Source organism: Callospermophilus lateralis, chromosome 12 (genome assembly GCF_048772815.1).
Source record: "Callospermophilus lateralis isolate mCalLat2 chromosome 12, mCalLat2.hap1, whole genome shotgun sequence".
NCBI classification, from domain to species: Eukaryota; Metazoa; Chordata; class Mammalia; order Rodentia; family Sciuridae; genus Callospermophilus; species Callospermophilus lateralis.
This window is the reverse complement of record NC_135316.1, coordinates 31,538,595-31,554,410: the sequence shown is the minus strand read 5'-3', so window position 1 is coordinate 31,554,410 and position 15,816 is coordinate 31,538,595. Positions and strand designations below refer to the sequence as shown.

The following is a 15,816-nucleotide window of genomic DNA, read 5'->3' as shown; positions in this document are numbered from 1 at the left end:
GTCCTAGGGTTTTGCCCAGTTACTGTCAAAAAGTATAGGGATTGAGATAAACACATACTTATTTCTTTCCCATTCATTCTTTGGTTGAATACTTTGAAGAACTTCAGCAGTTCTTTCAAAATTCCCAATTAAATCTTTCTAAGCCATGAGCAAAATTTACTGTAATTGAGTATTCAAATAATTCACAGCTTTTGAATCTTTTTCCAGAGCCCAGTTTCTTTCCTTTCCTCCTTTTCCCCCTGCTCTCTCCCTCTGTTCTTTTGTAGTACTGGGGCTGGTACCCAAGACCTGCACATGCTAGGCATGCACTCTACCACTGAACTACATCCTCAGCTCCATATCTTCTCTTTTTTAAAATCCTGTTTTAAAACCTCAAATTCTTCTTTCTCCAACTGAACAAATATACCTAAATGCGCCAAAACCTAAAGGCCAATCCACAGAATGCTAAATGTTTCTCCTAAATAATGCACTGTAATATTTGTCAACAAAACTGGGTGGTCACTTTTTTTAATTGATTTTTTAAAAAAAATAAATGACAATGAAATACTTTACAATTCTTATTATACATCACTTTTAAACACAGGTTACATATAAAAATATTAGCAAAATCTTGTCCTCAAAGAAGTACTCTTCTAGGTGGCTTAGTCTGAGTTCTGGGCCCCAAATGGGTAATTTTCAAAGCAGAAGTTCCTTGACTTGAGCAAGCAGAATTATGCTTGCATGACTGCCTGTAAGGCAGGTGTTTATCAACATTCTGACTTGCAATTCTCTTGCCTATGGCTACCCACAAACAGAAGCTCATTTTCAGTAAATACCATCCCTGATCCCAGATTACACATGCTTCCCAATCCCCTATGCACATTTCACCAAGGTGTCACATTTATGACACCAAAAAAGTTAAATAGACAGAAGTACATCCTTGTATCTGATATGGAAGGCTGACTGCTTTATGAAAAATTGAGGGATCAGAAGGAGAGAAGCTATAAAACATGGTTACCAAGAAAACTGAAATTTTAGTCACTACTATTATTAAAGCAAAGCCACTGCTGGAGAATAAATCAGTAGTTATTGAAAAATAGTATGACTGTGTTACATTGAAATGTCAGGATCTTCTTTACCCTCTATAAAAACCTTGAGTACTAAATCAAACAACTCAACCATTTAAATAAAGCACTTAGTGATGCACTTACTTCTAAACAAGAATCCCAAATCCACAGTGATATGCAGCTTTCCCACAGTTGGATTACTTACCTTTTGACGCCGTTTCTCTTTCCTTTTGTCTTCTGTATCCTGTAGCATTTTTTCTTTCCATAGGTCAAAGAAATAGGAAGGATCAGTATAGAACTTCAGCCCATCCTTCTTATCATCTCTATGAATCAATGTATTATAAGTAAGGGGAAAAAGATTATTAGATACTTTCATATGCATGTTAATGTGAATTTAATTTTAACTCATGGCATTGTAACACTTGCAGAGGACATCTTAACTATCCTATACTTTATTAATTCTCTAAATTTCCTTTTGAAGAAATGTGGAAAAATGTACAAACAACAACTTGTTCCAGAATAATGAAAGTATTCTTGCACACTCAGAATTAAGAATAGAAAATTGCTCTGTAAAAATCACAATGAAGCTCGTGAATACTGAGTGTTAATATTTCAGGAAATATTTTGTGTATTCCAACAGGGAGGTATACACAGGGATGAATGGACTCTTATACAGATACATTTACTTCTACTCTGAGCTTCAATATTATTAGAATAAAAACTATAAAATGCTGTCTCTTTTTCTCAACCAGGTTGCCTAATATCTGTAAATTCAATCTGCAAAGAAAATTTTCATGGGATATAATTGTAACTAGGAAAAAAAGCAATAAACTATATATTTTCAAAGCAAGTTCATTCACTTGTGGTCATTTTAGTGTCAAGTACTTCTTCAAATACTGTGGTCTTAGGAATATTTCAAAGGCCTCATAAAAAATTACTCACTTATCATGCAACCAAGAACAATGTAGCCAATATGAATCCAAAGTGTAATATAAATCAATAGGAATGTTCAAAAAAATCATGACGCAAAGTAAACTCTCTATAATACTAAAGTTTTAAAAAAGCATGTGGCCTGTAGACTTCCCAAGAGGAAGCAGTACATTCATACTTCATACTAATATTTCAGCAAGTCATTTAAGGTACTGAGATGCAAAATCAGTTAAATGAGTATAGACAGGAAAGAGCTTATGCCCAAGAAAAGAAAGCTAACACAGGAAGAAAAAATGGAAAAGGTCTATCCTTAAAGTTCCTGCTACGTCATCTCTTGCAGGCTTCTCACTATAAAATGGTAAGGCCCATATTCCTACCATGGCTATTCTAGTCACTGTGTCTGATGATCACTAACAAACCAGTGCAACTCTTTCTATATATACTTTAACCTTGGATTATTTAACATCCTTCCTTTCTTCTAGTTTCCCAATTTGTAAGCAGCTTGCATGATAGAGATTTTATTAGTAACATAAATGTGAAAAAGCAAATTTGTTTTCCTAAGACATAGGCCTTGAATGTAGAATTATAGGAAAACTGAGGAACTTGCTGAAAAGTTAAAGATGTCTAAAATGCACATTCTTGCTTTTAAAAATGCAGTTAATACTCTAATGAAGATAGAAGCTCAATGAAGTAAACAAATGCCAATCCTGACTTAAGACTAAAAGCAGATATGTCTAATGTTTATCATTATCTAACCACTTTTCATCATGTCACAGTGACACATTTAATTCAAATGCATAATTTTATGTTTTATGTATCTCAATTATTGTTTTATGAATGAAAAGTAGATTTGGGCTGCCACTGCTAATCTTAAAATACATTATTAAAAAACCAAAGACATGCTTTATTTTCCAAAAGACTGAATGTGTACACATGATATATATTATGTACATTATAATAATATATAAAATCATTTTATGCAATTAAAATTTAAATCACTACAAATAATTAATCATGATCTTGATTAGTCAAATACATGTGGTTCACTGGATATTCTGGATTATTTCCTTTAACACAGAATTTTAAGTGAACTTCCTTAATAATATCAGGTAGCAGAATTTTAATAAGCAAGCCCTCACACTACAGTGTTTGTTGAGAGCTACAGCCGAAGGGGCCCCAGCAAACTTCCAGCTGCCAGCTGATGATTGGCTCACAGCAGCCCCAGCAAACTTCTAGCTGCCCACTGATTGGCTCCTCTGCGGTGATGCTCATTGGGCTGTTTCCCCGCCCTTTCCGACCACAAAGCTGCTGGGGGGGGGGACTTTTTTTTGGCTCCGCCCATGCAACCCAGCCAATTGGCCTCAAGAGCAGGAGAAGTGGGGGAGGTGGAGAGGCTTGTGGGAAGCTGGTGGTGGCAGTTGGGCTCTGAGGGAATTCCTGAAGAGCTGTGTGGTGCAGTGTGTTTTTTTCTAAAAACAAAGTTTGTTTCTTTTGACAAGTGGCTCCTGAATTGTGCCCAGCCAGACTGCGGCAGTGTTTATAGTGGGGCTGCCAGCGCTAAATAAAACTGAAATTATCCTAGAAAAACATTTATCAAATGAAAGCAGTCACAAGAGGCTGGGGTTATAGCTCAGTGGAAGAGGACTTGCCTGGCATGTGTGAGGCACTGGGTTTGATACTTGGCACCACATAAAAATAAACAAATAAAAGCATTCTGCCCATCTTAACTACAAAAAATAATTTAAAAAAATGAAAGCAGTCACCAAAATACTAGGTGTGATGGTTTAGATATCAGGTGTCCCCCAAAAGCTCCTGTGTGAAACAATGCAAGAATGTTTAGGGTTATGGGAGACATAACCTAATCGTGAATTAATCCATTGGCATGGATTAACTAGGCAGTAACTGTAGGCAAGTAGGGTGTGACTGGAAGACGTAGGTCACTGGGAGTGTACCTTTGGGGTTTATATTTTGTCCTTGGTGAGTACAGTTCTCTCTCTTTCCTGCAGTTCTCTCTCTTTCCTGGTTTCCATGTCCTTCCACCATGCCATTATGCCATGATGTCCTGCTTCATATTGGGCCCAGAGCTATGCAGTTGGCTGACCATGGATTAAACCTCAGAAATCACGAGCCAAAGTAAACGTTTCCTCCACTTAAGTTTTTCCTGTCCAGTCTTTTGGTCACAGGAATGCATACACCAGGATTACCATGCTTTTACTCATATGTATCATATATTTTTAAAATTTGTGCCCTATAACCTCCAGCAAGTATACTTGTTCCATTTTTATACAAACTTCTTAGGGGGGAATCCTGCTCATCTCCCATCAGTTTATAGGGAGCTCTTCACATTTGTTTTGAGAGAATCTTTTCTGTCTATGCAGAAAAAAAGGGACTCAGTTTTAACTACCCTTTCTGATAGAGCTGTGATAAAAGGTATCTCCAAGCCTTGTTGATCTCAGAAAGGATGGAAAATGAGACTGGGGAAACTCTAAGCTCTCCCTGAGGAGGGCCCTGCAGGCAGAAATGTCAAGGCAGTGACACATACAAAGAACACACAGTAATCTCCAAGGCCCTTGTGGGAGCATCAGCTGGCAGCACTGACTCTAGGGCCACTGATTTCCACAATCTGTGCTGGGCAGAGGCGAAATAAGTGGCCTCCAAAGAGGAGAGTGTTGTAGTTTGAATCCAGAATGTCCCCCAGTGTCTTGTGTTTCCAATATAGCAGTATTCAGAGGTGGGGTTTTTGAGAAGTGACTGGATCATGAGGGGTCTGACCACATAGGTGGACTAATCCACTGATGGTTAAATGAACTTTTGGGAGGTGGTACCTAGTTGGAGGAAGCAGGTCATTGTGGGTGTGCCCTAAAAGGTTTTATCTTCCCCCCAGTCCCTTCCTATCTCTCTTTGCTTCCTGGTATCCATGAACTGAGCAGCATTCCTCTGCCATGCCCTTCCAACACAACCTCTGCCTCACTTCAGGTCCAAGGAAATGGAAGGCTGATCATGGACTCAAACCTCTGAAACCATGAGCCGAAATAAATCTTTCTTCCTCTAACTTGTTCTTATCAAGTATTTTGGTCACTACAACAAAAAGCTGACTAACACAGGGAACAAAGATGGACAGAAGAAGAAGCCTTTAAACTTTTTCTGTCCTTTTTCTTAGAAATTTGGTCCTTATAATGTATTTTACCATTTTAACAATAACAGAAAGTTAATTTTGTGACTCTATTTTCACCCTTAAAAACCCCTAACACCGTAGCATACATTTTTCTGAATTAATAATAAATGTCTCTGCAGTGCTAAAGCGCTGAGACAGATATTTTGCTGTATTATAAATAAACTGTGCTGCTCCTTTTGAACTGGCTTTGAACATAAATAACAACAAGATAATCACACATAAAGCCATTATATAAAATGCCCACTTCCACTTAAAAGATCCAAGTCTAAGAGTTAAAATCAGAGTTCAAACTTCTCCTGGTAAGTGATATGTATCCTGAAATACCAGAACTTTAGTAATTCAGCACTAGGGACTAATTTCAATAGCATTATTGTTTTGAAAGTTTGAAAGAATTCTATTAACCCAAATGAGCTATCCAGGATACATCCAGTACATAAGTGTGTTTCCAACACTGTCTAACTCTCCATCCACGATGACTAAAAACACTTTGAGGACGTGGGAAGCCATACCTGTAAGGTGTCAGGATGTTCAGAGGTGGAGGTTTATCACTCTGGTTGTAAATGTCAGCAACAGGATTAGGAATGCTGTTCTTTGAAACCACCTGCTGATCTTGAACTGTGGAACTTTTGAAAGCTTTTTTCATGTTGATGTCCTGTAGTGACACTGTTTAGAGAAAAGTCCCCCAAGTTAAATTATATACGAATGAATATATATATATATATATATATATATATATATATACATACATACATATATATATATATGTATGTATGTATATATATATATATATATATGTATGTATGTATATATATATATATATATATATATATATATATATATATAATTTTTAACCATTTAGGAGTAAGTATCAATTGACCCACTATAGTAAACATCTCCTGTAATAACCAAATGATGGGTTTTTTTAATTGTTCATTTAAAACCATGCTTAAAGAAAATGACCATCCCTCCTCGCTTAGAGGTAACAGTTTTCTCTAAAATATGGTCAAATTATGGCTTTTCTTCCTCTGTAGAGATCAAATTTTTCATTGGACCTAAGTAGTAGAGCTCAGATTATTTAAACAGTCCTTCTCAGAAATCACATCGGAATATAGTTATGAGTATAAAAAGGCATGTAAATACATAGATTTCAGCATCCTAGAGGAAAACCTCAGTTAATAGTAGTTTAAGTATAATACCTTATACTTGTCCAAAAATCGCACAAGTGTAAATAACACATTAAGCTTTTACACCACTGACATTAAGGAAAGACAACAAAAGTTTCTTAACATAAAGTCCTAGAAATTGAGTAGCTTGACTTATGAAACAAAACTATACAAAGGAGCCAAAATATCAGTGCTAGATATATTTCTTTCTTGTGTCTGTACAGCATTTACATTTTATTTGTTCACTCATCTGACCTTGATATAAACTTTTTGTGGAGAGTACACTGGTCCTATTAACCCACCAGCTTGGCTACTGAAACTAATTCAGGTTTATGTGATACTTACAACATCTTCCAGCCTTCACCCCCTGAGAAAAAAAAAGGTGAGCTATATTTCCTATATTTCAGTCAAATATCTCTTCCACTCTTATATCCATATCAAGGAAAATAACAAGGTAAAATCTTAATTGAAAAGGGATTGTAAAGACATGACATAGGCTATAAAATGTCATAAAATTTCATTTAGAGATTAACCTTTTCCAGCATAAAGTTTATCATAATCATTTCAATTCAAAAAGCCAACATAAAAACCTTATAAAGTTGAATATTAAAAATCACCTGTGCTGGGCTGGAGCTCAGTGGTAGAATACTGCCTGGCATGTGTTAGGCACTGGGTTCAATCTTCAGCACCACATAAAGATTAATAAATGAAATAAAGGTATTGTGTCGGTCTAAAGCTAAATTTTTTTTTTTTTAAAAAAACCCAATCACCTGTGCTATCAATTTTAAAACTGAATAATAGATTTAAGATGTTATGAATTCCTTATCTCAACTGACAAAATTGCTATTTAAATTTTTATTTTTTAAAATATTTTTTATTAGTTGTTGATAGACCTTTATTTTATTTACTTATTTATATGTGGTGCTGAGAATCAAACCCAGTACCTCACACATTCTAGGCAATCACTCTACCACTGAGCCATAACCCTAGCCCTAAATTTTTATTTTTAACTAGAAAAAAAATTCAAAAATCTGATTTAAAAGAGCATGTTTTTAGCTTCCTATTGTTGGTAAAGTCAGAACATTCATAATGGATATTGATACTAATTTAATTTTACCTTTGAGCACGAACAAATATACTTTTTAAAATAATGAGGGATAAATTTCACAAATAAACTATGTTTTTTTAATTTACAGCTTATTTTTCTTGATACTACTATAAAGAGGTATAATACAAAAATCAAATGCTGGAATCATTTTAAAACAATGAGAGAAATTCTAAAATAATTTAGAAATTCTAAAAATAATTCATAACTTGAATGTTTTTCTCAAAGCAAATATGAATGGTGTATCTTGCAATTTTTTAGCAAATTTATTCCAGTCTAATCTCAGTCTTTCATTCAAAAAATACTGAAAATAAAATTTTTAAAATGGAATTACTGATGGCCTAAATTTTATTGCAACTGCCACAATTTTAGGAAATATAATCAAAATGATTTTCACTTAACTTACATAGTGTTTGTTAATGTTATTTTAAAACCTGAGCTTAAAGGTCTTTGGTAACTGCTATTTCTGAGATTAATAACATTTTTTAAATTGGCAGAATCACCAAAATTATTCATAAGCATCAACCCTAACAATTAGGCTAAACGTTTTGCTCTTTGGCATGATATACCTGTGACCCTCCCTCTTGGTTGGACTATCTCTTTGGATGGTTCTGTTTTAGGCAAGAATGTATTTTCAAAATAACTACCATTAACCTATATTAGGACTTCTACTACTGAATATATTTGAAGAAGCCTTTAGAACAAATACTATGTTTATATATAATTGTAGTATTTATATATATATATAAAATAGCAAATGCATTGTGTATGAGATAAACAAGATATGAATCTTTTCATCACTAATTAACCCAATGTTGTAGAGTTTTTCTCACTATTCTTCTAGGAAACGATGAGATGAAATGTCAACATACTACCTCAAGGAAAAAGCAGTAATTACACTGCAATTAATTACTACCATCTTGTCAACATCACTTCTAGCTCACTGCTTTCATGCAATTACCTACCCTCTTCGACTGTGGAATCCAGCTGGGTAACTTTGACAGCAAGGCGATCAATTCTGTCTTGAAGAGAATTTGCTCTGATGTAGAAGTTGTTAGCCTCATTAAACAACTCACCAAATATGTCTTCAGCATGTTTGCCTGTAGAGGAGAAGAAATGGAGAAAGCCATCTGCTAAGGAGCTGTTGAGCTGCCCCCGCACAGCCACACCAGTGCTTATTAGTGTCAACACCCAGGGTTCTGTGCAAATGAGTGTAAAAATGAAGTATCACAGTCCACAGCCTTAGAACTTTTGGAATTTATTAGATATTCATATAATTGAAAAGTTGATGAAAAGTGGCAGAATTCTAAAATAGATAATACAGAATCTTCATCACTGAATGAGTGATCACTCAAGTTGTGTCCTGCTAAATGTGACTTCTTTAAGGGAGAAAAAAATTCTCATTTTGTATGTTTTAAGTATAAATACAATTTCAGGAACTAAACTTACCTTTTACCCCTCAAAATAATTCAATAAATCATATTTGACCTTAAATTTACCTCATTCACAATGAGAAACATTAGATATTTGGTCCTGTTGTTTTTTTAAAAAAATATTTATAGTTTTAGATGGACACAATGCCTTTATTTTATTTTTTATGGGGTGCTTGCTGGGACCAAACTCAGTGCCTCTCACATGCTAGGCAGCGTTGCACTACTAAGCTATAACCCCAGCCCTGGTTGCTCTTTACAATGGCATTAAGTTCTTCTAATTTATATTTGGAAATCTAGAGACAGTGATGTATGATTTTACACTCTCTAAAAATCAGTATTTTAAATTTTGAGTTAATTTTTTTCTGTATGGTCAACTCTATGTTCCTTTGAGTGCTAGATATAACTCCCAACTTTTCTTAAAATGGATTTAATATTTCTGAAGATTTAACAAAGAGACATAAAACTTAGATCTACTTACACTGAATTTCCAAATCCCAATACCTTCTTTTACACATTCAACAAATATTTAATATCTGCCTATTTCATGAAAGGACTTAACTTCTATGACAGAGATACCTATTATTTCTTTTTATTTTCTTTTTCCATCAATTTATTGCTCAAATAACAACCCAAACATTCCAGAAGGAAACTTCAATGGAGCAAGCATAACACTAATATTTTCTTGGTGATTTACAGTTTACTGAGCACTCTCATAGCTAGTTTCTGTTCTCAGTGCTAAAATCCATCAGACTGTGAACTTCCAAAGAGCAAGAACCTTGTCTGTCTGCTCAATGTTGCAGCCCCAGTCCTAGAGCAAGGCTTCCCACACACATACCCCTTCAACACGTAAATGAGTGAGGCCCAGAGGCTATCAGGGAATTACTGTTTTTCATTTTCCAGGTAATTAAACTGAGGATCAGAAAAGTAATCTTTCTAAATCTCCTGACTGGCAAGTGGCAAAAGCAGATGAAACAAAATCATGGTCTACTAACTTTTAGATCTATGCTTTTATCATTTACTTCACTGAATCTCCTTGGCCACAAAATTCAGAAGAGTATGACAGATCCTCAAAACATTAAACATAGAATACCAGTATGATCCAGCAATTTCAGTTCTGGGTACATGTCCAAAACAAGTGAAAACAGGGACTTGAGAAATATTGTACACTTAAGTTCATTGAAGTGTTAGTCACAACAACCAAGAGGTGGAAGCAACCCATATGACCATCAACAGGTGAAAGGATAAACAAATGAAATATTCAGCACTCAAAAGGTAGAAATTCTGACACATGATACAACATGGATGAGCCTTGATAACAAGGGAAATAGTCACAAAAAGATAAATACTGTGATTTTACTCAGATGAAGTACTTAGAGAAGTTAAATTCTTACAAACAGAAAGTAGAATGGTACTTGCTAGGGGTTGGGGGAAGAAGGGAATGGGAGTTGTTTAATGGGTACAGAGTTCAGTTCTTCCACAAGATAAAAAAGTTCTCAGGATCTACTGCACAATTTGAACATTCCCACAGTATTGAAGTGTACACCTAAAAATGATTAAGATGGTAAATTTTGAGTTATGCATATTTTATCAGTATTAAAAATGAAAATTTGGGCTGGGGTTGTGGCTCTGTGGTAGAGTGCTTGCCTAGAATGTGTGAGGCCCTGGGTTTGATTCTCAGCACTGCATATAAGTAAATAAAATAAAGGTCCATTGACAACTAAAAAAATTTTTAGATGAAAATTTTAAAAGTTTCAGAAGAAAATCATAAAAATTAAGGATTCTACACTGAAACAAACCTCTCTTCCCCTCTTTACTCTGAACTGTTAACAGCCTCTTTCTCTATTTCTTCTGCAGTATAGATTCCAAATAACAACCCAAACATTATGTTTTTTATCTCTTTTTTTTTTTATGTGGTGCTGAGGATGAAAGACAATGCCTCTCACATGCTAGGCAAGCACTTCACCAATGAGCTACAACCCCAACTCTTGTTCATTTAGTTTGATAGTAGGGTATAAGGTGGTGAGAGAGATTCCAGTTATTTTTAAGATGACTAAAATCACAGCATATTTGTAAGAAAAGAAAAAGCAGGTAAAGTGCTTAGATTTTGGGCTGCCACTGCATACATTGTAATGCTAGTGATTAGTTTAAGAAAGAGAGTGAAGGCAGTTGACAGGGGCCTTGCACAAAATGCACAGACATGGTGGGAGGAAGCAAATGGGTTTAGGGACTGCAAGAACAATGTTGTATTGATAGAACAAATATCAAGCAGAAATTTGGTCATAGGACTTGCCAGATGATACTGAGTGGCTTATGTTCTATCCAAGTCCCTTTCCATATTCTTCCTGGCATTTTTTCCCTACCACTCTATGAAACAGTTCTCCTGCCTCAGAAGACCACTTCCTTTTTGAGTCAAGGGCCAACTCTGAGCCTTATCTGGTCCATGGTTGCCATGTCCCCCTTTGCCAAGTCTGCTCACTTGCCTGCCTCACACCTAAATCCTATCTGTTGGCTCCTCCTCAGCTTCTTCCCCTGCCCAGACTAGAAACTTCTTCATATAAACCCACGGCTCAGGGTCTTGGGGTTTTACTTTTATTTAATAGAAGTTGGTTTTGCTATTTGGCAAAAGAAAAAAACAAGTTATTTGTGCTTAAACCTAGTGCTTCAATATTTCTAAGAAATTTGCTCTTAAAAACTACTGACAGGGGCTGGGGTTATAGCTCAGTGGCAGAGTGCTTGACTAGCATGCATGAGGCACTAGGTTTGATCCTCAGCACCACATAAAAATAAACAAATAAAATAAAGGCATTATGTCCATCTACAACTACCAAACAATATGGAAAAAAAACTACTGACAAAAATAGATATCCATGTCAAATATTTCAATCTCCTCCCTTTCCTGTCAACATTTGCTTGGGCATCTAATCCAGTCTAATGGCTTCAAATACTCTCTCAGTGCTTATAACTCCTCACTTCTATTTCAAGGTGCCCTCTCCCTGAAAGGCACACTCATATATTACACTTCTACTGAACAACATCACCTGGGTGTCTAATGAACAATCCAAACTCATGTTCCAGAACAGAATTCCTCATTTTCCTTCCCAAGCCTGCTCCTTTCATCATCTTCTATGCTTGAAAAGTGACAACTGCATCCTTCTTGTTACTCATGCCACAGCCTTAGGGGTCATCCTTGACTCATCTTGTTCTCTCCCATCTGTTGACTCTCCAGCAAACCCTCCCCAAGCATATTTTTGCAGAATAGACCCAGAACCTGAACATCCTGCACCACTTCCCTGAATCCCACCTTGATCCAAGTCACATTCACTTTTCCCCTGGATATCCCTTACTGCCAAGGAATTCACTTCCCATTATTCACTCAGACACATGCCCCCATCAGATCACTTCCTATAGAGCAGCAGAGTTATCTTATCAACCTTAAGTTAGATCCTGGTTCTTTTCTGCATTCTTAAGTCCCTTCTGTTCCTTGCCATCTCACTTAGAAGCCAAAGACCAGGAAATGACATACAGTTCTCCATGATCTGACTCTACTTACTCTCCTGGCCTTATCTCCCATACCCCTTTGCGCGCACATTCCATTCCCATACACTGGCTTCCTCGCTGCTTCTCAGACATGCCAGTGTACTCCTTCTCCCCAGTCTTTTGCATTTCCTATTCCTTCTGCCCAAGTCATTTCTGTTTAGCTCTCTCACTTCATCCAGCTCTATGTTCAAATGTCATCTTCTAAGTGAGACCTTTTAGCAACCCTAGCTAACTGTATCACCTCATCACATAAATCATCACACACCCTCCCTCATCTCCTCACTGCTGGAGTTTTCTCTTTAGTGCTTATTACCATGCAATCAAGTATGGTACTTTTATGGGTTCTCACAATTTATCATCTGTCTTCCCCACTAAAACATATGATCCATAAAGACAAGAATTCTCCTCAGTTTTGTGCACTGCTCTATCAATCCCCTGTGGCTACAGCACACCTTGATTATAGGTTTTCAGAAAATATTTTGGAATATATGAATAAAAATGCATTGACTGAGTCATCACCCGGTTAATTTAAAACTGACCCTTCAGGATGCAGACTAGGGTCTGTAAGAATAGATGTCCCCTCTCTGTGCTCCCACAATACCCTAATCCTACCTTAATCCCATGACTCTCATAACTCTAGTCTTTATTTCCCTAAGCTCTTTGAGGGCATTAGTTAAGCTTTTGAACTCTGTATTGCTTTCGCTGAGCAAAAACTGTCTGTCACTGAGCAAAAACAGTGATCTAAACCAGTGTCTTCTTTTTTTTTTTAAATTAATTTTTATTGTAGGTTGCTCAAAACATTACATAGTTCTTGATATATCATATTTCACACTTTGATTCAAGTGGGATATGAGCTCCCATTTTTACCCCATATAACAAGTACACTGCCAGCTAATGTTCTCTGCCTGAAGTTTGGAAAGTGCTGAGCTAAACAGATTAAACATGTTCCTATCCCTTAGGGCATCTCAAAATCTTTAACAGGCTAATATGTGTATGTGCTGGGAATCTTCCAGAGGATTCTAGCATATCATGCTTTCAAAGTGACCTGGCTTAGAAACACCTAGTCACATCTTTCAGAACTGCTGTTTTATAACACTCTCTTGGTAAATGCTGGGTGCCTTGCAGATGAGCACATGTTCCAAATGCTTTTGTATCCAGTGGTTAGTTCTTTATTTCTGAATATGTGACATAGTCAGGTGAAACTAATTTTTGTTTTCCTACTCTACAATTCATAATTAATTACATATTTTATATAAATGTATACATATATATTCCAGTGCAATCTCACAATCTCCTATCCTTTCCCCTTTAGATACACAGAAGACTAATTTAGAGGGAGAACATAGATCTCCAAAAAGATGGAGATCTCTTGCAAAAGTTATAGCAGCATTTGCAAAGCATTGTGACTATTATTGAGAAAAACTCTCTATACTCTCTGCTAGATGCTATATAAGCAGAAAAGGATAAGTAACATGTGCCTTCTCCTATCAATGCCTAGCTCTATTTGAAAAGCAAGTAATTGATACTATAGTTCCACTTGGAAGCTCTTGATTTATAGAGAAACACAGAAATTAAACACTTGTATAATTAATATTTTGCCAGCTGCTGAAAGCTGTCAAGTGACTAAGAGGAAGGAAATGGAAGGAGTTGCATTTTTTGATGAACAAGAATAAAATGTTGCAATTATAGTCTTGAGTTTTGCAAACAGCGACAGATTTTAAAAGCAGAATCCTAACTCAACTCTTTCAATGGCAAGTCCATTAATAGTTAAACTAAAATAATTCTGGATTGAATTAGCAACCATACTGAGGGAAATGTAACTTATTCATTACTGGCAAAGGTTACAATTCTGGACTTATTCATACCATATGAACTTGTTTCCAGCTTGAGAAATCTATGTTCAAATTACCCTCACATAAAAATTTTGCATGGATTTCAACAATATTCTTTCTAAGCATTTTATAAGAAGGTAATGAACACTAGTTATTAAGCATACTCAGTTATTCAGCAAACATTCATCAAGCACACACTATGTGAAAGGCATTATCTCAGTGGACTGAAGAAACACAGCAGTGAACACAGTCAAAGTCTCATGAAGCACATATTACAGTTGGGGGAAACAGACAATTAAACAGATCATGTGACAGTTGATAACAAACACCCTGAAGAAAACAGTAGGAGACTAGAGAGTGGTAGAAGATATTCTATAGGAGTATACAGGGGAAGAATCTTCCAGGCAGAAGACAGAAACATGCTTGGTATGTGTGAGCAATATCAAGGAGGCCAATGTGGCTGGAAGCCAGTGAGTGGTGGAGAAGAAAAATAAATGCCCTCCCCTTTGAGGGGTGGGTGACTACAGTGAGAGTAAAGAGACCATCTGGGAGAATCCTGAATAGCAGGTGAGAGGTGATGGTGACTTAGACTAGAATAGTAGAAGTGAGACAGGCAGCAGGTGTACAGATTGGCAAATATTTTGAATATGACTAACTTCATTTGCTATTGGATTGGATATCTGTTATAAGAGACAGAAGAGATAATCGAAAAGCAACTGGTAGAGTAGAATGCTCATTTGCTAAGACATAGGGGTTGGGGAAAAGGAAAGGAAAAGAATGATAAATTTAGTTTTAGACAAGTTGAATCTGAGATGCCCATTAGAAATCCAAGATGCTATCAAATGGGTAGCTGTATATGTGAGTTTGAAGTCTAGGGGAGAGATCAGAAATGAACACGTACATTTGGAAGTCATAGCATAAAGATGGCATTTCAAGCCATGACACTGGAAGAGCTTGCCTAGTTGAATGGGAACAGGCAGGGAGGAATTTCAATGACTGACCTCTGGAGCACACCAACTTACAGGGGTTGGGAAGAGCAACAAAGGAAAGTAATGACAAATAGCTGTAAGGCACAATAAACACCTAAGTGAGGTAGTCCAGAAGCCAGATGAAAAAGTCTCTTCAAAGGCAGGAAGTTATTAATAGTCCATTGCTACTAACAGATTAAGTCATAGGACTGCAATTGATCGCTAGAGTCAGCAACTTGAAAGGCACTGATAATGTTGACAAGCACAATTTCAAAAGAGTGGGAAGGATAAAACTTTAACTGGGACAAAGACAATAACAAAAGCAGAGATATTGGAGAAATAAATAGTTCTTTGAAGGACTATTGCTGTGAAAGGAAGCAAGAAATAGGACAACAGGGAGAGGAAAATCTGCAGTTTAAGCTGGGAGATTTCCCTACATGTTATATTTAATAGGAAGGATATGTATAAGTGGGGGTTGGGGGAAGATGCAGAGAAGAAGGAAGGAAGGTAAATGTAGTCCTAGAGTAAGCACAACGGGGTGGGATCCAGTGCTCAAGTGGAAGAGATGGTTTGGATAGGAGTAGGAACAAGTTATCATTTTAAAGGAGGGTGAGCAGGATACACCAG

At 36.4% G+C, this 15,816-nt stretch overlaps 1 protein-coding gene across 3 annotated transcripts in view; it reads right to left on the bottom strand.

Annotated features, from left to right (window-relative positions):
• Window positions 1-15,816, bottom strand: part of Wasf3 (WASP family member 3) — a 153,703-nt gene that overhangs the window by 13,836 nt on the left and 124,051 nt on the right. For all 3 annotated transcript variants that reach the window (XM_076871946.1, XM_076871944.2, XM_076871947.2), the window contains 3 exons: window positions 8,385-8,519; window positions 5,661-5,814; window positions 1,252-1,369 (listed from right to left, as the gene is read on the bottom strand). In XM_076871946.1, the coding sequence (XP_076728061.1) occupies window positions 1,252-1,369; window positions 5,661-5,814; window positions 8,385-8,519 (407 nt within the window). The remainder of the gene's footprint in view (window positions 1-1,251; window positions 1,370-5,660; window positions 5,815-8,384; window positions 8,520-15,816) is intronic.